Source organism: Phallusia mammillata, chromosome 2 (assembly GCF_965637545.1).
Source record: "Phallusia mammillata chromosome 2, kaPhaMamm4.hap1.1, whole genome shotgun sequence".
Lineage (NCBI taxonomy): Eukaryota > Metazoa > Chordata > Ascidiacea > Phlebobranchia > Ascidiidae > Phallusia > Phallusia mammillata.
The window spans coordinates 19,191,758-19,212,883 of record NC_137253.1 but is presented as its reverse complement, the minus strand read 5'-3'; the positions used below and the strand labels follow the sequence as shown (position 1 = coordinate 19,212,883).

At 35.6% G+C, this 21,126-nt stretch overlaps 3 protein-coding genes across 3 annotated transcripts; 2 read left to right on the top strand and 1 right to left on the bottom strand.

Moving 5' to 3' along the window:
* Positions 1–855: 855 nt before the first annotated feature.
* On the top strand, positions 856–7,862 carry LOC145212149 (ATP-binding cassette sub-family B member 10, mitochondrial-like). Its single transcript, XM_080080189.1, has 10 exons — positions 856–1,222; positions 2,526–2,729; positions 2,783–2,985; positions 3,047–3,181; positions 3,255–3,401; positions 3,470–3,701; positions 4,381–4,515; positions 4,585–4,739; positions 4,844–5,103; positions 6,956–7,862. Exons 1-10 carry the CDS (start codon positions 931–933, stop codon positions 7,188–7,190), a joined length of 1,998 nt encoding a protein of 665 aa, XP_079936315.1. The 5' UTR covers positions 856–930; the 3' UTR covers positions 7,191–7,862.
* A 42-nt stretch (positions 7,863–7,904) lies between these two features.
* On the top strand, positions 7,905–14,031 carry LOC145212153 (ubiquinone biosynthesis monooxygenase COQ6, mitochondrial-like). Its single transcript, XM_080080195.1, has 10 exons — positions 7,905–8,070; positions 8,183–8,379; positions 8,440–8,709; positions 8,769–8,919; positions 9,645–9,772; positions 12,627–12,705; positions 12,763–12,898; positions 12,965–13,065; positions 13,121–13,287; positions 13,361–14,031. The coding sequence occupies exons 1-10, from the start codon at positions 7,905–7,907 to the stop codon at positions 13,388–13,390; spliced, it is 1,425 nt and encodes a 474-aa protein (XP_079936321.1). The 3' UTR covers positions 13,391–14,031.
* On the bottom strand, positions 13,350–14,710 carry LOC145212157 (cytochrome c oxidase assembly factor 8-like). Its single transcript, XM_080080199.1, has 3 exons — positions 14,392–14,710; positions 13,559–13,713; positions 13,350–13,499 (listed from the first exon to the last, which is right to left on the bottom strand). Exons 1-3 carry the CDS (start codon positions 14,632–14,634, stop codon positions 13,394–13,396), a joined length of 504 nt encoding a protein of 167 aa, XP_079936325.1. The 5' UTR covers positions 14,635–14,710; the 3' UTR covers positions 13,350–13,393.
* Positions 14,711–21,126: the final 6,416 nt, after the last annotated feature.

The following is a 21,126-nucleotide window of genomic DNA, read 5'->3' as shown; positions in this document are numbered from 1 at the left end:
TCTAAGAAGAAATATTGTAATGTCATATTTTTTGAAAAAAGTGTTTAACTGCAATGAACATTGAAGAGCAACGTTAAGGTTTTTTCACCCATAAAGAACAAATAAAATAAACAACAGGTACCCAGTATGCTTTAGTAGAACTGCTAATCTTTATGTTAACATAGAGTATAGAATTCCATAACATCACAGCCGCTTGTTGATAATAAGTTCAGGTTTTCACTGTTAATCTGGGCAAAAGAAGTCACACATATAGACATTTTTAAATGAAACTTAGCAGTCGAAAAGTTTAGACCAGTGGTTCCCTACCGGGAAGGAATTCCTCCCTAGGGAGGAATTTTATGAGTTCAGGGGAGGAATTTCATAAAAACTGCAAAAAAATTACATTGGAAATGTTATACAGAATATTTTTGTATGTACATTATTATGTCCATTATAATTTGGACCCGGTTCACATTTGGTAAAGGATTCTGAATGGACATCCCTAATTATAAGGTCTATTTCAAATTGCTATAATTTTTTATGTTATATTTGTTTTTCTTCTTATGGGGAGGAATGAATAGTTCGAAAATGGGCGAAGGGAGGAATGTAACAAAAAAGGTTGGGAACCACTGGTTTAGACAGTATTGTAAAAATGCCTTGTTGGCTACATGGAACCCATATATGTGGCCCATAGTTGGACACTCCCGTGATTCAGAGAATAGTTTTTTTACTCACTTAATAGTAAAAAACAATAGTTGCTGCTATCAAATTGTTAATGTGTTCATATTACCTGTTTAGTTGCAGTTGTGTAAGTTTTCTATCGCCAAGCTAAAACGTTTTTTAAAGTTAATTTACTGGTTATTTTGAAATTTTTGTAATCTACTTTTGTGCGTTTTAGGCATTTTAATTACTATTATTTAAACATTGTTATGGAAATTTTTTTTGGTCAAAATGTACATGACTTTGAAGAAGATGGTTATGGAGTCCAAATTTAATGGTATACTGAGAACTGTTGTTACCCAAACATTTGTGCTGAATCCAACCCATCTTTCAACAAAAAATTCAAAGTGCATCATATACACAACATGTTACGGTGCAAAAACATCTCTGCTAAGACCAACTGTTTCCAAATTGGAAGGACCGTTTTACAGCACATCTTCTAAAATTAAAAAGAGTTTAAACCCAAAAAGCGAACTTGCTCGACTTTTTGAAATAGCTAAACCCGAACTTGTTAACATTTCAGGTTTGTTGTGGTGTGTTGTTTGTGTGATTGGTCTGATAATTACACTGAATTAAATGTCAATGAAAACATTGATGAGTGAAATATTGGTTTCTGCTATTTTGCATTGCAATGATTAAAAACAATTGTTTAATTTGAAAAGGAACTAAGCTATCACTAGTAAAAATATAATTACTTTTGGGCCTCTAATCTTTGAGCAGGTTCCTGTAGCACGCTGAAAGCATCACATCTGTTTTGATGTTCATTGTGTTGCCCCGTTGGTGAATATTCCATGACTCAAGAAATGCTCTTTTCCTGTAATCAGGCTCCCGGGCCACAACAGACGCCGCATTGAAATCAATACGGTGGCCTTGTGATACCGCATGATTGGAAAGGGCCGACTTCTTACCATCACTATTGGAAACATCCCGTTGATGCTCTTTTCGTCGGGTGTTGAGTGACCTTCCAGTCCCCCCGATATATATTAACGGACAATCGACGCAGGGAATATAATATACAACACCACGTTGTTCAAAGGTATTGATTGGATCTTTCGGGTGACTCAGTAGCTTGCGGAGAGTATTGTTGGATGCCAACTGCTATGCCGAAGTCATGCAACATACGCCGTAAAATATCCGTCAGTTTCGGTATGTACGGAAGTGTCACAAGTTGCCCGTCGGTCACAGAGAATCCAGTTGGGGTAGCCGTTAAATTTCAAGGCTTTGCAAAACTTTGTTAGTTCCGCTTCACAGTCGTCGCTATGAGTGCACAAGCGTCATGCCTGATCTTTTAAGGAACGAACCACCCCTCTTTTCTGGTATGTGGGGTGATGAGAACGAAAATTTAGATAACTGCTGGTACTCGTTACCTTGTAGTACACTCTCGAGTACAAGACACCGTCATCGGTTCTTGTGACTTGAACATCTAAAACCCGACGAAAAGAACATTAACGGGAAGTTGCCAACAGCGATGCGAAGAAGTCGGCCCTTTCCAATCACGCGGTATCACAAGGCCACCATATTGATTTCAATGCGGTGTCTGTTGTGGCCCGTGAGCCTGACTACAGGAAAAGACTATTTCTCGAGTCATGGAATATTCACCAACGGGGCAACACAATGAATATCAAAACAGACGTGATGTTTCAGCGTGCTACAGGCACCTGCTTTATGCAGTTAGTGTTATGAGATCATCTTGAGTATTTTGAAGACAAATGATGGACTGTTTTGGTATTTATTACCCTGATGCAATAAAATATTGTGCAAATAACTGAATTTACTGTATCATATTTGTAAGAATTTTTTTTGCTAAAACCATTTTTTAATTAAAGGGGCCATTGCACTGTTGGTGGTCAGCAGCTCCATTACACTGGCAGTTCCTTTTTGTATGGGTAAAATCATCGACTTGGTACAGTCAATAGCAAATGATGCTATGCCTCAAAGTGAAATGCAACCTGTGGTAACAGGTTTGTGTGCATTGTTTGTTCTTGGAGCAGTAGCAAATGCTGGAAGGATTTATCTTTTACAAACATCAGGTAGATAACGTGAGAGTTTTTAGTTTTGATGTTGAAGTAAATCTTTTTTACAGGACAACGGATTACAAAAACTTTACGTGAAAGAGTTTTTGAAAGCATTATGGCACAAGACATGCAATTTTTTGATCAATCTGCAACTGGTGAACTTATTAATCGATTAGCTTCAGATGTTGAGATTGTTAGTGGTGCTGTGACACAAAACCTTTCAGATGGATTACGTTCATTGGCACAAATATCAGCTGGGATTGGAATGATGGTATAAATTACTTTGCGAAATTTAATAATTTCTGCATTGATATCATAGGTTTGTTGTGTAGTATTTTATGTCTCCAGACCTTGCAAATGTAATTTTAATGGTTCTTCCGCCAGTTGCCATTGGTGCCGTGGTTTATGGCAGGTTTATTCGTCAAATTACTAAAGATACACAGACTTCCTTGGCAAGAAGCACACAGGTAGGTGTGATAATTTGTTTGGTAGTTTAAACAAATCACAATGAATTAAAAAAAATAATGTTTGGTTGTACAGATGGCAGATGAACGGATCAGTAATATCAGAACTGTAAGATCTTTTGGAAAGGAAAGTTTTGAGTGTAAAATGTATTCTAGAAAAGTCAATGATGTATTGCAATTTGCCCTAAAAGAAGCAAAAGCTAAAGCTGTGTTTTTCGGCATGGTAGTAGAGTCAAGTGCCAACAATGTACTTATCTAGCATTGTTTTAAGTTACATTCCTTTGCACACAGACTGGTCTTGCAGGAAATCTTATCATGGTTTTGGTATTGTACAATGGTGGAGTAATGATGCATTCTGGTCAAATAACTGTAGGTGATTTGTCTGCATTTCTGCTTTATTCTGGTTATGTTGCCATTTCAATTGGTGGTATGAGCAACTTTTTCACTGCCATAAACAAATCACTTGGAGCAAGCTCACGTCTGTGGGAATTAACTGATAGTGTCCCAGTTATACCATTACAAGGTTAGATTTTGTAATGAATGCATATTACTAAAGCAGAGTGTAAAGCAATTTATATAATTTAACCTACTTTTTTTGTCATTTTTTTGTTATGGCTTATATCAGGGGTGGGGAACCTACTCAGTACTGCGGGCCGCATGAATTGCACAACATTTTCGGGCGGGCCAAATATTTTTTTATGTTCAAATTCCGTGTAATCTTCGAATTCCGTGTAATAATACCCTAAGCACACAAGTGATTTTATATTTCATAGCTCCAGATTGGATTTTTTCTTTGCTGTTACTTGTTTGCAACAAACAAGGCTTACAGGTTCATCACTTAATTCGACTAAAATCTGTCCATTCTTTCTGGAACACCCTAGCTCCATTTAAAACTAACACCACATGGCAAATGATTTGTTACTGGAAGAAGAGACAATCGAGTGACTGTTACGTCACAAATACAGCAAGTGGTTGAATGTGTGGCAATTTTAATAAGTTTGGCGTCAAATATAGAAATGTCGAAGTCTTTTCAAGTAAATATTTTTACATAAACATTTTATTATTGTTTTTTTATGCTACGTTTTATGCTGTACTTTAACAAAATTGTGACGCGGGCCACTTTCAAAAGGCAAGCGGGCCGCAGGTTCCCCACCCCTGGCTTATATTGTTCATGTTTACCAATGTGTGATGATTATTTTCAGCTGGAGTTTTTCCTGACAACACATTGTTAAAGGAAGACATAGATTTTAAAAACCTTTGTTTTGCATACCCAACTAGGAAGCAACACAAAGTATTTTCTGATGTAAATATTTCATTCAAGTCTGGCAAAGTCACAGGTATTGTGTCTTCAGTATCAGTATTGAAACATATGACATGACAGTACACAGTTAAAATGTTGTGTTTAGCAATTGTTGGTCCAAGTGGTTGTGGAAAATCTACAGTTGGTGTTTTGCTTTTGCGATTTTATGACCCTGATACAGGTGAAATAGCCATTGGTGGCCAGAACATCAAAGGTATAAGCCCAGCATGGATTCGCAATAATGTTGGCATTGTATCGCAAGTAAGTCACAATAGCCTGAATTCCAAACAATGGTATGTGGACTATGTGCAATGTACATTGACACAAAGCTGAAAAAATAAAATGCACACTTTTTTTATTTGCAGAACCCCATTCTGTTCTCTGGAACTGTTGGGGATAACATTACATATGGCTCCTTGTCCCACAACCAAGCTACTATGCAGCAACTTGAAGAAGTTTCAATACAGGCCAATGCTTATAAATTTATATCATGTTTGCAAGATGGTTTTAACACTTTAGTTGGAGAAAGAGGCATAACTTTATCTGGGGGACAACAGCAAAGAATAGCAATTGCCCGTGCACTCTTGAAAGATCCCAAGATTTTATTACTTGATGAAGCTACAAGGTAAAAAAATTTTGTTGGTTTGTATTATGGGTCCCTTCCCTGAAGAAGACGCATATTGATTTTACTCTGTTTTATTTATTTTTTTCCCCATAATGTTTGTCCATGCACTGATGTCCTGAAATATTTGGTGGATTTGGATGAAATTTTTACAGATGGTAGATATGGTGATGTAGATGTGCCATTTGTTTTGTTTGATTTGATGGCCCCAATATTTATCCCATTACCCACTAAAATTGGTGAAATTTTGTTCAAATTGGATAAAATTTTGACAGTCTGTTCATTTTACAATGTTAAGCTGACAATCGTTGTGTTCACCCTGTATTTTTATCCCACTAGCCCCCTAAAATGGGTGAATTTTTTAAACGATGCCTGGATTAGATGAAATTTGAAAAGTTTGTTCATTGTGCCATTGTTAGGTGTTGATTATTGTGTTTCACCCTGTAGTGCTAATATTTACCCTTCTTACCTTCTGAAACAGGTGAATTTTTCAGAATATTTAAGTGAAATGATGTTTTGACAGTAAAATATGCTTTTTTAAAATGTCAGTGTTTCACACTATGTAGGCCTGCAAACAATGTCTGAATTGCTTGAGATTCAGACAGTTTGCATGATTATTTAAGGCGCACTACTGATCACTGTGTTAGACTTGGTTATTTGTTTACAACGTTGCGGTTTTGGGGACCCATGAGTTTCTGCCTGCAGAAACAAATAAAGGTTTTTAAGAATGTTGGTTAATATGGGACATAATGTAAAAAAGCATAGGTAATATATTACCATTGAAAATTGGTTGTAGTGTATATGCTATAGCCATTGCAAAATGTGCTAAGCCACCCTTCTAGTTGTGGTATCATATTTTATTGGTTTGGGTGCAGAACCCCATCAGTTACCCCACTTGATCCCTTTAGTGGTAAATTTTTTAAACAGTGTCGGAATTGGCTGAAATTGGGATAACTTTTATTTGCCATTTATAGGTGTCAATTGTTGTGTTCAACCCACATGTTCCCCAACATTTACCCAACTAGCCTCCTAAAATAAGTGAATTTTCTGAATAATGTTCAAATGAAATTTGGACAGCTTATAAAATTTGCCTTTTATATGAGCTGATCATTGTGTTTAACCATGTAATCCCAATATTTACCCCATTAGGTCTACTTTCCTTTTTGATACCAGACGTATTTTAACCATTCTTAAAAGTATGATTCTTTTAATTTGTATCAAATTCGTAAATAACACAAAAGGCCAGTCAAATGGTAAACAATGCTCAAATAAACTGATACCTAACCTGTTATAACATTACATGCTAAAGAGGCAAATATAAATTAGATGTTTTAAAAGACAATTTAGTCAATTTTAGTACATAATTGTGAGTAGCATTTCATAAATCTGCAACTGGTTGCACAAAAATGTGTGTCCCTTACCATTTGCAAAAATCATGCAGTTTTTTAACATAGCTGAGGCCAAATGTCACCATTTGAGTTTATTTTTAGGCACGTCAATTGATTCTTAATTTGTTTTTAACATTGTCGATTAGAAGAAACATTGCAAAGGTTTGAAATACCTGTGTTATGTATTACAAGGCATTGATTTTTTATTTTTACTTACTTTTGTATCCATTCATTTGAAAACAAAATTTGTAAACCCAAAACCACTTTTGGAAAGACAATGACAGCAATAACGCTAATGAGAAATATTGGTTTGTTAAATTCTATTTCTAAGCAGAAATTGTTAAATCCAAATCCAACATATACACATTTGAAATATGTTATTAAAACAGTTTTAGATGGCCCACTACAAATTATGTTAAACTGCACTGTTCCAAAACAAATCAGTTGCAACTCCCAAAATATTTCAGTGCTCTTGATGCTGAAAGTGAAGACCTTGTTCGTGATGCACTGGAAAAGGCAGCGATTGGTCGAACTACAATTATCATTGCACATCGGTTGTCAACAGTTAGAAGAGCAGATAAAATTATTGTGTTTGATGAGAATGGGTCTGTTTCAGAAAATGGCTCCTACAATGAATTAATGAATCATGAACATGGAGTTTTCAAAAGAATGGTTGAAAAACAGAAAATATTATTTTCCTAACCATTTGCTTCATATTTTGGTATTTTTGGGGTAAAAATATTGTTTTTGGTTCGTTAAAAGTCAGATGTTGTATGTTTGTTTTGTGCATTGTCTTGTTGCAAATTTATTTACCGTATTTTACGGACCATAAGGCGCAACTTAAATCATTTTTTTCCTCATAAATTGATCGTGCGCCTTATAAGCCGGTGCGCCTAATGTATGGACCAAGTAGTGCTTTATTGCTTTGTTTAATGAGCTTTATACGGTAACCCATACTCCTTAAAATACGTTGCGTTCTATAGCCCGGTGCGCCTTATGTATGAACAAAAAACTAATCAAAGCAATTTATTGACAGTGCGCCTTATAATCGGGTGCGCTTTATGGTCCGTAAAATACGGTACTATGCAGAGTGCTTACACATTTTGTGTTGTGTCCCCTTTCTGCTCTTTGGCAAAGATGAACTGAAACAAATGTTTAAAAAAAACATGTATTTCCGCACAGTTTCTTTTTATCGCTGAAAAAAACAACCACTTTGTAACCAGTGTAAAATTTTTTCCAAGTTTTAGAACCTTGGTTAACCTTTATCCAACATTTACTTTTTGCAAACCATGTGTGATTGCACTTTTCATTAATGATTTTTTTTTCTGTTAATTATAGAAGCAAATTAAACAAACCTCAAAAAACTTGTTCAGATCACTAAGCAAAAGGTAGGCATTTATATTGTCTGAAGACAAAATGACTAGTAATTTCTTTAAGACCTGGAGATGTTTGGCTTCAACCCGATGTTCAATCCCACCCTCAAGCTGTATTAATATGAGCACAAGTACACAAAATTCCAAAGTTTATGACATTGTGATAGTTGGTGGTGGAATGGTTGGAGGTGCAATGGCTTGCGCCATTGGTAGGTTGTTTTTTAAATGCCAGAAAATTATTTTAGCTATTGAAATTTGTTGACAATTTAATATGTTTCCTATAAAGCCAATATATTAGCAATCAATATTTTATTCTTGAAGGACGCAGTAGTTTTTTGTCACAAAAAAGAGTTTTGTTGTTGGATTCTATGAAAAAGAAAAACCAGAGCTTATCGAAAAAAAATGGAGGTACATATGGGACCCGAGTTTGTGCTATTTCACCAGGAAATGCTGAATTTCTTGAAAAACTAGGTGCATGGAAACTAATTCCCCATTGTGCCCCAGTTAAAAAAATGCAGGTATGTAAGTTTGCTTAGCTACACAAAATTATTAAAGGAAATATTTTTTTGGCTAATCAGGTTTGGGACTCATGCTCCAATGGAATGATTACATTTGAACAAAACAATATGTCCGAAGACCTTTGCTACGTCGTTGAAAATGACATGATTACTGGCAGTTTTTCGAAATTGCTAGAATCGAAATTCAATGACCAAGTAGAAGTCCAGTACAACTGTAAAGTAGTTTCCTGTGAAAACCCACAAAACTTTGCTTTCAAAGATGGTAGGCAATCTGTTCCATTAGTAACACTCAAGCTTAGCGATGACACCGAAGTCAAAACCAGACTTTTGGTAGGGTCACATTGAAAACTTTGTGAAAACCAATAGTCTTTGTTTCAACTGATTTATAGATTGCCGCAGATGGAGCAAATTCATTTATAGCACAGTCATGTGGTGTAAATTACTTTAAAAGACCATATGACCAATCTGCAGTTGTCAGCAACTTAAGATTGCATGAACGCGGTGAAAATATTGTTGCCTGGCAAAGGTTTTTGCCTACAGGTAACTAACAGAGTAGTTGTTTATGGTAACCTTAAGAATACAATATATGCATGTTAGAGGTATAATAGTATATTTCTGGAGTAACAGAAGCATTTTTATTAGTGTTGTATTTGATCAAATGTGCAGTGCCCAGGCATGTTTTGCCACTGCCACTAGGGTTGGGATTTCACAACTAAATTAAAAATTTCAGAGATCAGGATTTCACTCAAGTTGAAAAGTAAATTGTATTTTTTCTGCTTGGGTGCATTAATACTGTAACTCATGTGACAAAGATGCGCAAATAAATAAGCAATTAAATGTGACATGAATAAACACCAAAGCACTTACCATTATTATTTTAATATCTCATGAGTTACCATACCACTTATAGTTATCATTAGGCAATGTGCCACAGTACATCCCAGAAAATTGGCAGTGTTTCACAATTTTAGCATTCTTTCCAAAATGAAACATCACAAGTATGCCCAAGAATGCTGACAGGCATTGTATGATTGTCAAAGAAAAGGAAAAATTATTTAACACCTACAAGGTGTCAAATACTTGCTTCCACCTCCAGTACCAAGATTCCAAAAAATGGGATTTGGGGACCAGGATTAAAGTGGACCCCAGACCAAACTGTCACCATAACTTTTAAATGTTTGGTCTGACATTATAGCCCAGTAAAATTTTATTTGCTATTGCATGCACTTGGTCTTTCCAGTGTTCCAGCTATTTTATTCTCTCAGGACCTATTGCCTTGCTTCCTTTGGATGAAACAACAAGTTCTTTAGTTTGGAGTACAACACACCAACATGCAAAAAAATTACTTGAAATGCAGGAGGACGAATTTGTGTCTGAAATTAACAATGCTTTTGTAAGTTACTTTTTTGTGTTTACAAGAAACACAATTTATTGCAGTAATTTTTTGCTGGGATTAGTTATATTGGTCCCCTTCCTTAAAAAGGATCGCATCTTGATTTCAATCAATTTTTTGTCCATGCACTTTTGGATGAAACTTTTACAGATGTTAGATATAGTCTTGGATGTGACATCTGTTTCGTTTGACTTGATTACCCACTTATTTATCCCGCTAGGCCCCAAAGTGTAAAACATTTTTGTATGCGGCTGGGCACCACAAAAAAAAGGTTTCTTGGATGTTTTGTAGTTTAACAGCTAAAGACGTCAGAAGAGTTGATGAATGTTGTTTAAGATACCTTTAGTGCTCAAAATGTTAAACAGTGCCTTTTTTGGTAATATTTTACAGGACTGTTGTTAGGGTCATTGTGGTTTAATTATGGGTCCCCTTCCCTGAAAAAGAAATACGTTTTTGTCCGTATTTCTTTTTTCTGTCTAACGCTGGTTTGTGAGACGCGTTTGGTCAAGAAAGAGTGGTTTAAATTTATTCAAATTTACAGAGATGTTAGTTAATAATCCAAATTTGATCCTCCTGAAGTTTGACCCCGATTGATCCAGCGGTTCACCCACAGGCCCCCAAAACGTAAAAAATTTAAACGCTGGTTTGTGAGACGCGTTTAGTCAAGAAAGAGTGCTTTAAATTTATTCAAATTTACAGAGATGTTAGTTAATAATCCAAATTTGATCCTCCTGAAGTTTGACCCCGATTGACCCAGCGGTTCACCCACAGGTCCCCAAAACGTATTTTTTTTAAAACAGCTGTACTAACTAAAGTACAGCATCTTGGAGTTTCATGCTTTGTTGTTTGGTGCAATGTAAGGTTTTTTAAAGAATTTGGTATCTTTTTTTCGGATTCACCAATTTTTCACCATTTAAGCCCCGAAATATTCGGTTTTAGTTTTAGGCAAGAAATACAAGCCCTATGGTTCAGAATTTTTTTAAAATTTTAACAATTGTTTAAGCAGGGTATTCGTTTAGTATTTAAAATTTTGCCAGTTACCTTTATAACCCATAATATGTTTACGCTATCAGTCAGATATAAGTCCCAAGGGAGGAATTCACTGGTTTACGATTAAGGCGGCAGAGCGGGAGTTCCCGGCTTGACGTCCGGACAGACGTTTTACGAGACGGTCGTTTGGGTGATTAGAAATCAGCTGTTCTTTGTACAGCAATGCTGTGTCGTTTTATGGAGTTATCACGCGCATTTTTAGTTTTGCCGAAGGTTTATAAATTAGGCTAAACGGTGTTGTTGAACACTAAGGACTGCATGCTGTTAAAAAAGTGTCAAAAGGTCATTAAATGGTCGTTTTTGCTAAACAAAGTTTGAAAGTAATTGAAAGTATTTTCCCCGTTCTTTTTTCATTGATTTTTTTGAATTATATGACAATAATGACGCAAAAAGAATACGGACAAAAACATTTAAAGTTAAGTTAATGCTTTGTGAAAAATTTGTCCTTAAGAATCTAAAAATAACCGCAACATAGGTTTACCGTAAATCCGCACAAACACGCGTGTGGGGACCCATTCGTTTTTGCTTGCAAAAACAATCGTATATGTAGATACAATTGTGTATAGTATAGTAAATTGATAAATATCGTATAGAATATATGAAATGGAAGTATATCAGAATGCCACTTTTCTAGTTACTTATTGGTTTGGGTGTGGAACTCAATCAGTTACCCCACTGAAATTTTTTTCAACAATGTCCGAATTGGATGAAATTTGGACAATGCATAGAACGCATCATTTTGAGGTGTTGATTGATGTGTTTTACCCTGTAACCCCACCATTTACCTCTAAAATGGCTGAAATTTGTGAACAATGCCAAAATTAAATTAAAATTGGACAGTTTGTAGAATATGCAGTTTTGGGGTGTCGATTGTTAAGTTTTACCTGGTAGAAACCACCATTTACCCCCCTAACTCTAAACCTGCATGAATTTTTCAAACAATGTCTGAACTTGATGGGATTTGGATACTATGTACCTCATATGGTATGATTATTTTAGTAGAATATTGATTGCCATGCTTCAACTTACAGCCCCAATCTAATGATGGTTATCTCAGAATTTGCATGTTTTGCATATGTGGGGACCCATGGGTTTCTGCTTGCAGAAACAAACAAAGGTTAGAAAAATATTGGCTACTATGGGACAGAACATAAATATATTCATGATTCAAATAGGTTTTATGGTATGTGCAAAGGCAATTTGTGCTAAGACACTAGAGTTTCTTTCCCGGGATCCCGGATAATTTCAGCAAAAAATTTTATCCCGGGATTTTCTCTTTGTCCCCGGACAAAAATTGAACGCTTTTATAGTTGCACTCTTCAACCAGAGGTGCAACATCCACAGGGTTTCCGTGAATTAAAGGGTTCCCTGAGGTTTCTTGTAACAATTCAAACAAGAATGATAAATAGTTCTATTGTTGCGAACAGTACAACAGTGTTAGAACCCACGTTATAGCTCTCCAGTTGGTAAAAATCTAGCAAATTTAAAAAAATATTTTTAGTTTAAAAAAATTAACTTAGAATGTAACTGGCAGCTCGATGGCGGCCTCGTGATCATATTGCATTGATGCTTTGCCGGCCCACTAAAAATAAAAATGAAAAAAACAAAATAAAATTATCAATTTAACAAAAATCGAATAAAATCCTAGGATTTACCGGGATTGAGGTTGTTTTTGTCCCAGAATCCCGGGATGAGCCAAAGTGGCAAATTTGAGAATCCCTATAAGATACCCGTCTAGTTGGTTTTATGAAAAAAATATTGAATAATTATGTACTGTTAATTTATTGGAAATTTTTCATTTTAGTGGCAGGATTATTCACAACAAGATATCGTTAAAAGCCTTGAAAGTTTTACTTCAATGTTGTTAAGTTTCGCAAAATCAGGTCAGCAATTTGTTTCTTTGTTTAAAAAACAGTTAATAAATTTATTTTTTGTCACAGGTAATGATGTGGTTATGCAATATCCCCCTAGTGTTGCTAGCATTGCTGGAGATAGATTTAAATTTCCACTTGGTTGTAGTCATGCTAATGAATATGTCAAACCAAGAGTTGCATTTATTGGAGATTCAATACATAGGTATATATATCTGTTTGTAATTGCAGCAATACACACAAACTAAAAAAATCTACACATGCCTATCAGAGTACACCCACTTGCAGGACAGGGAGTTAATTTGGGATTTCGGGATGTTGACTGCCTAAGCAGAGTTTTGGATAAAGCTGCATATGAGGGAAAAGATTTAGGTAAAACTGTCCCGAGATTGTAGTCTGCAAATAAACTAATAGTCTGTGTTTTCAGGTGCAATAAATCATCTAATGGAATTCGAATCAGAGCAACAAAAAAGTAACATACCATTTGTAACAGCCGTACATAGCCTTAAACACATGTTTTCAACTGATTCTACACCCTTGGTGGCTATCAGATCAATAGGCCTGACATTGTGTAATTCAAACTCAGTACTTAAGGTAATTATGGATTTAGTACAAGGCAAACTTTGTTTACAAACCCATATGGAATCATTGCAACATTACTTTTTAGAAACGATTTATTGAGCAAGCAACTACATGAAAATCAACTTTTTCTGGAAAAAAATGACTTAAACCACTTGAAGTAAAAGCGCTGAAAAGCAACTTGAGCAGAAAGAAACAGCAGCTTTTTATTTCTAGTCTTCCATTCCCTGCAAGCAACATTTACAATAAAAATGGAGTAGATACAGTTTTAACTGTACTCGTCTACCTGTCATATGTTCTTTGTGCTTCAAGATTGTTGTGCAAAAAGTTGCGATGGAAAATAGCCATGTCTTCTGGCTCCAGCATTTTTGTTGTTTCACTTTGGTTTGATGATGAAACTTGTTTTTTTGCAAACCACTTTTCATCGAACTCCTCACGACTCTAATATAAATATGGCATGATGAGTTGTGTGTACAGACAAAAACATTTAAAAGAAATAATTGCACTAAACAGGGATTGTATAGATCTGTAACTAAAAATAAGGATTGGGAGAAAAATGCTAAATCTTCACAACATCCTTAACCTTTTCAACGGATCTATCTAGTTTTGACTTTTGTGCTAAATTGTCACCTATATTTTTTATGGGAGCACAAAGACAAAATAAAAATATTTGTAATTTTTTTAAGTTTTGGGTTATATAATCATATTATGCAATATGTTTTCCAACAAATAGAAGACAAATAATAAATGGAAGGATTTCTAGCAACATATTAACCTCTCATTATGAGTTCTGATTGGGTCTCATACTTGGCAACAACTTTGTTTCAAAAAAGAATGGGCCCATCATAGTTTATCACAGAAAAATCCTGAACTAGTATTATAACAAATAAAAAACATGATGCAAACAATATAGAACCAGCTGTTATATACCTGTTTGAAAATAATTGCATGCAAACTGTGTAAAAATATAACAAAATGTGATGTAACAAGTGCATCAATTTTTGTATGACTAAGTAAAGAGGTTTTCCCAACAGTACAACTACAATACATGAAAGTCAGTTCATTAAGTTTCATGGCCAAATACGCTTCAACAATTTTAAGACATTTTCTTTAATTTACCTTGCTGAACATTTTATTATGGTTCATCCAAAATTTATGATGCCATTGTTGTGTGTCCATCTGCAACTCTTTCAGTTGTGTTTCTAGGGGTGAATCATTTTTATTTTTTAGAATTGCCAAAGGTCTTATGTTTGATATCTTGTCAGGTTTTCCCACATATACTCTCTGTGCAACAGTCCTACTTGTAGCAGTGGCAGTAATTGCAAATTGTCTCCTTGTAATTAAAATGGCAAAGTTTGACATGATGCTTATTCCTTTAGCTCCATTTGCAGCATATAAAAATTTCTTATGTCTTCATTTGTTCTAATATTTTGTACAAAAGCTTGGTGGAAAAAGAAATAGTTTTGATATTTTTGCAAAACATGCAAGAAAACTCGAAAAACAAATTTCCTTTTGCTCTCCAGTACATTCAAAAGAAATTGTCACATATCAAATGCTCAAGACTTTTTAACGCAGAAACTTAAATGGCAAACTATGTTTTACATGTCATATACTAGTTATCAAAGGTCATCACTGAACAACCTATCTTAATTCTCCAGTTAAATATATAATTTTATCTTGCTAGTTTGCTACTGCAGGACTCCACAAAAATTTTTGCACGGCCCACAATAAGTGGTAAAATGTAAACTATTTAAATCGATTTATTCTTGTGGTAATCGTTAGATAAGAGGTTTTCACTACAAATCGTACCCTTCAGTAGAATACCACAATTAATTGGACTCTAAGTTAAAAGTTAGTACAGCGAGTTACTTTATTAGCTATACTGTGATGTAACAATGGAACAAGAACAACGTTGTGTGAAAACGAAATATTGAATAAGTCAGATATTCATCTACCTATGCACCAACAAAGTGAGTATCTTTATATATACACAGTTGGATATTAACGACCCAAAGTGAGCGGTCACGCCTCAAATTTGGACTGTGAACCACGCTTTGTGGATCCCAAAGCTGCCATCATCAAAAAGATAAAATATGTTGTATATTCGGGGATTTCCCTTCTAGTGAAACGAAACGTTCTGCAAAACAACACCACCGTCATTTCGCCGAAATGGGAATTCGAGTTTTTTTTGTGGAAATGTATGTGATTTACCCGTTTACCATATACATGTTTCTAAATGTTTTTTGTTTTTTTGACAATCAGGCGGCAGTGCGAGAACTGAAAATTGAACACAATGTTTATTTGGAAAAAAAAAAAATTTGTTCGGGACAAATTTATTTAAGTTTAAAACATTATGGCCATGCTTTTTAGCTAAATTTATTTTATCTTTAACTTTTAAGTAGCTAATCGGGAACACTAAATTAAAATTCTACCTCAAAGTTTGCAACTTTTAACCAGGACTTTCCAACCACGCCCAGGAGGCAGTCCTTGCGGTGGTCGTTCGGTTTTTTGTTAACCCAGGACCTTTGCCAATAGCCGTATTTTACCTGGGCCTACAGTTTAATAGGTTTGGTATGGAGATCTGCAGTTTTTTATTTCGTACTTGACTGTTGGGTTTTTTCAAAAGTATTACAGGATAAGGAGAAATTAGCAGTAGCAACGTCGTACAACGTTTCGTCGCGGGTAGCCTGGTAGTAAATTATAGCCTCACGGTTTACAACTATGTCCAAAAATTCGAGCAAATTGTAATTTGTTTTGTTAACAACGGATTTTAACAAGCTTTGTTTCCAAATTAAATTTAGTTTTAATTCTAATCCCACTCTTGAAGAACTAACAATTTGGCCGTCTGAAAATTGGCGGTTCCTAATTTTTTCTCGGCACAGGAAATGCTTTACGTATTGCCACAAATTAAAGTTTTCAATTTTCGAAATATTGCTTTTCTCAAATGAAAAATTTTGATAATACTTTTTTAGGTCGCTTTTTGATAAGGTCAAATAAAGGCAGTATCTGTACCCAGCAGTTACACATTGGGCGTTGGTCCAGTTCATACTCATATCACGTAGCAAGTGTTCTGTTACAGTATGATAAATTTCTCTGTCCTTGTTGTTTAAATCCAGTTCAGTTATTTTACAAATTACATCTTCTGAGGTAGCGTGGTACAACGGATAATTTTCAAAAACATTTTTTTCAGAAATTTGAGCGTTAGCGTGGTGTAAGTTAAGTTTTCTTTTTATTGTGATAGGGATTTGGCTTTTACTTGGCATATTCTGGGGCATTTGAGATAATTTAGTGTAAAACAAAATGTATGCACCACTCTGTATTCGATGTTCAACGTTGTCCCAATTAACATGTTTGATTTTTTTGTCATTATATTCTAAAATTCTTTGCTCCGCAAATGAGTAGGCCATGTAATGTCCGGAACTGGATTGCGCGCCAACGTGAACAATTGCACATTTTAAAACAAACACAGCATCTCCTAGAGTTCGCAAATCCGGTAAAATCTTTTTGGTGCATTTTCCGTTAATACTGGATCTTGGCAATACGATCGGCAAAACGTCGGAAGTTGAATCGAGTTTTAAACTTTTTTCAAACTGTTTTTTGCTGCCGCAAGTGGAGCAGTTTGCCAAAACGATTCCATTGCAACATTTATCGAAATACTTGCTTAATTTACTGCCAGCAGCTAAGTTTTGGTATATAGGAACAAACCAAAAGTTTTGCTCCGGTTCCATACAGGACTGAACGCTTTTACAAGTTTTGCAGGTGGTGGTTGACCGAAATTGATGTCTTGGATTAAGGCCACAGTTTTCTAGCAGACTACCATTTTTATTTTACATTAAAAATTCGCCAGCATCATGTTGATTATTAAAGTTCCATTTAAGATTATTACAGATATCTTTAATCAAATGGCGATGAACCTCAACGTCGTACGATTTGTTACTCAATGAATGTAAAAATTTAGCAACGGGGTCAGAAACAGCCGTACGAGGTGATTTAACAATTTTTTGCCCCATGAGGAATTTGAGTGATTGGAACACAGCGTTTGACCAGCACGTGTTACCAAAGTTTTGCAAACCGACGGATTGGTCATTTTGTTCCTCTAAATGTCGTTTTATTGCAAAATTACACTGTGGTGAATTTTCGACTAGGGCGTATGCAATCAACTGACGGAAAAACTTAGGGTCAAATTTCCCAAGGGGTTGTTTTGATACGGTCGAAATAATCTGGTCTACTCCATAACAGACGCAAACTCCGCAACTTAGCTGGTCAGTTTGTTGTATTAAAGCGTCCGGAAAAACTTTATCTTGGAGCCTGGGTCTGTAATTTTATTTAAAAATGGCACAAGATAGGACTGTATTATCTTAACGAGTTCGTTTTGGGTATCTTTAGCGGAATCGAATACTTTTAGTTCCATTTTATCTTTACAAAATCATATGAACATGAAATGATTTTTCCATAAGACAGGCATAAATAAATTGTTTTTAATTTGACCGTCTGTTGACCGAGATATGGGCTGCATCGCTCCTTGTAAGTTTTTAAATGGCTTGTTTTTTAAAATTTGTTCAGTAACGCAGCAATCCAGCATCCCAAACTCAGATTCCAAAAAAGTGTTACCAATATTAACCGATCGGCGAATATACGAATCTACGACATTACTAGTAAGCCATCCAAAAGTATCCTTAGTGTGAACATGTGACAGAAGTGCGTCGCGTGTGGAGTTTTTTGGTTCGGTGCACAGTGAACACAAATCTAACCAAGTTAGTGAACTGCGGTTGGGCGTTATTAATGCCTGACTTAAAATTGTTGCGTCATTAAATGTGACATGGTGCCAAATATAATTTGCCAAGGATTTCACCATATTTGCAGATGGACAGATGGCGTTGACGTAACAAAGGAAAAATGTGCCAGTGTTGGGGTCCTGGTTAGAGTATTGTTACCTTTATTTCTAATATTCTGAAATCGAATTCGTTTTGCCAATTGTGGGGAGGAATAAAAGCTTTTCGAGTTTCGTTTACGTTTTTTAAACTGCGCCAAAACTAGAGGTGCGGATTTTTCGTCTGTTTCAGTTTTTGACGCGTTGATATTTAAATGCATCAAACTGTCAGCAAATTGTTTTTCCTGGACTTTTATCGCTTTATGGTATAAATCAGCGGTTCCCAAACTGGGGTCCGCGGTCCTTTAGGGGTCCGTGAGGCAATTTTGGGGTGACCGCGAAGCGGGTAAAGTAATTCTATGACCTTATTTAGCGTCAGTTTGTCCCACTGAATAAGTTTAAATCAAGAGAATTGAGAAATCGACTGTCTCCATTGCTAAACAATAGCCATTATTGAATGACAACTACCAAAAATGCAATTGTTCGTACAGCTTTTTGTCTTGTCTGTAATGTCAGAAGCTGTCTTTAGAGTTTAGATCAGGGGTTCTTAACCAGGGGTACGTGTACCCCTTGAGGGTACGAAGCAGTAAAGCAGGGGGTACGACATGCAGGGTGAAATCATACCGTATTTAGGCATATTTGTAAAGAATGCGTCACAAGTTACTTTGTTATATGTCTAAAACGGGTTGGTTTTGTACTACTTATTATACTGTATTAATGCATGCATCCAACACGCAAGTTATAAATAGCTATTATTAAAATTATGTTAATTCCAATTATTACGATTTTATTAACTACCGTCGGCGGTTTAGACAGGGGGTACGAGAAAAATTTATGAAAGCTCCAAGGGTACAAGCGCTAAAAAGGTTAAGAAACACTGATTTAGATCATTATTATGCGCAATTTTGCATAACTAGCGAAAATCCTGCAATCAACTTTCGTGTTTCTGAAATACACATTCCAGCTTAAGGACCGCGAGCCCTCGAAATAATGGCAAAGGGACCGTTTTGACAAAATAATGAAAAAGTTTGGGAACCACTGGTATAAATGGACAAAGTCGTCTATTCGTGCCACCCTTTTTCCGTCGATATAATTTTGTTTCTTGTCCCCGAAATGCTGTTCTATAATTCCTTGTGTGTTATTGTTTATCAAAATGGTCTGAAATTTTACATCACCTAATTTGTCACATTTTTTGGAATAATTTTGGTACAGTTCATGCTGCTCAGGTGACGTGTCGTCGGCAACATGGCGAGATAAATCCCCTAGCAATAAATGAGATGTACAACAAATTATGCTTATTACCCGTTCAAGTAATATTTTGAAAAAAGTTTGATTGTGGTACAAATTTTGTTCAAGATTTGCTGACAGTTGTATGTTATACTCGTCCGAAACAATGATTTTTTTAACATTCTGTCGTAACGATGAAAAAATGGGGATTTTTTTCTGGCAAAGCATCATCACTTTTTCCAGTAAAAAAATAATCTGCATCATCACCTGGGTCCAATTCAAAGGTGTCATTGTCAACGTTTACATTTAGAGAGTTATCGAGTCTATGTTTCAAATTGTTGAAATGTTTTTGTACAAGGGGACTGTTTTTTTCACAGTGGGTTAAAATGATTAAACTAGCAACAGCATCATCTAATTCCCCAATGGTTTTGCAAGTAAAAAGCAAGTTTATCCAGTATAGTGCCGACTGAGCTAATTTCTTATCGGACCAGTGTTTCAGGCAAAGAATTTTGGCTGCTTTCATGGCATGACTGTAACAATTATGCACTATTGTGAGTTTTAAATCATCTTTAAGCGGCAACCCAAGTAATATGCGATAACATCGATTGTATTATTCAAGTCGCGATTCTCTACATAGGGCTTTAAGAACCCCATTCCACATGGCCATGGATCCATCAATAATTATAAAAGCCGGTTTTCTAGATACTTTACAAATTTTTACAACATTCATTAAAAACGACTCGAGAAAATGGCTGATGCTGTTATGACAAGTGGTAACGTTTGTTGCCACCGGAAGTGCCACTTCCCCTTTAGTAGGGTTTCTTACTAAAAGTGTATACACCTGAAAATCGGAGTATCCATTTTGACTACGGAGGCAACTTCCGGTAGCATCAAAGTACACGATATCTTTCAAACAAAGATCGAAATAGAGTTTTACTTGTGGATTTGAATACAATGTTACAGATGGGGGGTGAATGCATATTAGGCGAACAAAAGCTCGTTTTTTTAACTGGAGAAAGTGCAACAAATTTACAAACCATAGTTTGGAATAGTGGAACATGGATTTACCTTCGCTTTTTATGTTGCGAAGCACGGATTGGGAGGGTAAATAAGTATGTGCACCTAACCACCGTTCCGCTTCTGTTAAATCGTCAAATAATTTTCTTTGCAATTTATTCGCACTGAAATTGAAGTTGGCGTTTAAGTTGCTCCCGCCTTTTACCAGATACCCGCCGTCTCCGTTTGCAACCCTTTTGGTGGTTTCGCATGCCTCTTACAGTTACTTGGCCTTCAACTCGATCCACGAACGAAATCAAATCCACACATATTTTTATTTCACAGTTGCAGCATCTCCCGTGGGCACAATACAGTTTTATTGCTCCTTCGAGGTAGCTGTCGGAATTTGGCTTGATAGTGTTGACATTTTGGGGATCTCGCAAATAATGACTTTCAATATTCGGTACGCAATTATCATATACTTGGCGTAATTTTTTTAAGATAATGTCTTTATACGCATTGCTTCCAAATTTATTTGAAGTGCGTTTTTTCGTAACGCTTTTCCAAGTTTCAAGGCCGATGTGAATTTTTTCTTGCAGATTTACGTAAACATTATGCATTACAGTAGTAGTTTGCTTTTTTAATTTACCAAGCTCGTTCAAAACATTTGTCGAAATCCATTGCTCATCAGACGAACTATTTTGAGTTTTTTTTTCATTTGTCGATCTATACTAGAGTCGCTTATATTATCCGAAAAATCA

What these genes read in the sequence shown, in the direction of transcription:
- LOC145212149 (XM_080080189.1), top strand. Translation starts at nt 931, where the DNA reads ATGTACATGACTTTGAAGAAGATGGTTATGGAGTCCAAATTTAATGGT. An exon ending in CGAACTTGTTAACATTTCAG is followed by an intron (nt 1,223 to 2,525) that starts GTTTGTTGTGGT and finishes TTTTAATTAAAG; the next exon opens with GGGCCATTGCACTGTTGGTG. An exon ending in TTACTTGATGAAGCTACAAG is followed by an intron (nt 5,104 to 6,955) that starts GTAAAAAAATTT and finishes AAAATATTTCAG; the next exon opens with TGCTCTTGATGCTGAAAGTG.
- LOC145212153 (XM_080080195.1), top strand. Translation starts at nt 7,905, where the DNA reads ATGACTAGTAATTTCTTTAAGACCTGGAGATGTTTGGCTTCAACCCGA. An exon ending in GCAAAGGTTTTTGCCTACAG is followed by an intron (nt 8,920 to 9,644) that starts GTAACTAACAGA and finishes TTATTCTCTCAG; the next exon opens with GACCTATTGCCTTGCTTCCT. An exon ending in GTTAAGTTTCGCAAAATCAG is followed by an intron (nt 12,706 to 12,762) that starts GTCAGCAATTTG and finishes TTTTTGTCACAG; the next exon opens with GTAATGATGTGGTTATGCAA.
- LOC145212157 (XM_080080199.1), bottom strand. Translation starts at nt 14,634, where the DNA reads ATGTCAAACTTTGCCATTTTAATTACAAGGAGACAATTTGCAATTACT. An exon ending in ATAATAAAATGTTCAGCAAG is followed by an intron (nt 13,714 to 14,391) that starts GTAAATTAAAGA and finishes TATTTATATTAG; the next exon opens with AGTCGTGAGGAGTTCGATGA. An exon ending in GCACAAAGAACATATGACAG is followed by an intron (nt 13,500 to 13,558) that starts GTAGACGAGTAC and finishes TGTTGCTTGCAG; the next exon opens with GGAATGGAAGACTAGAAATA.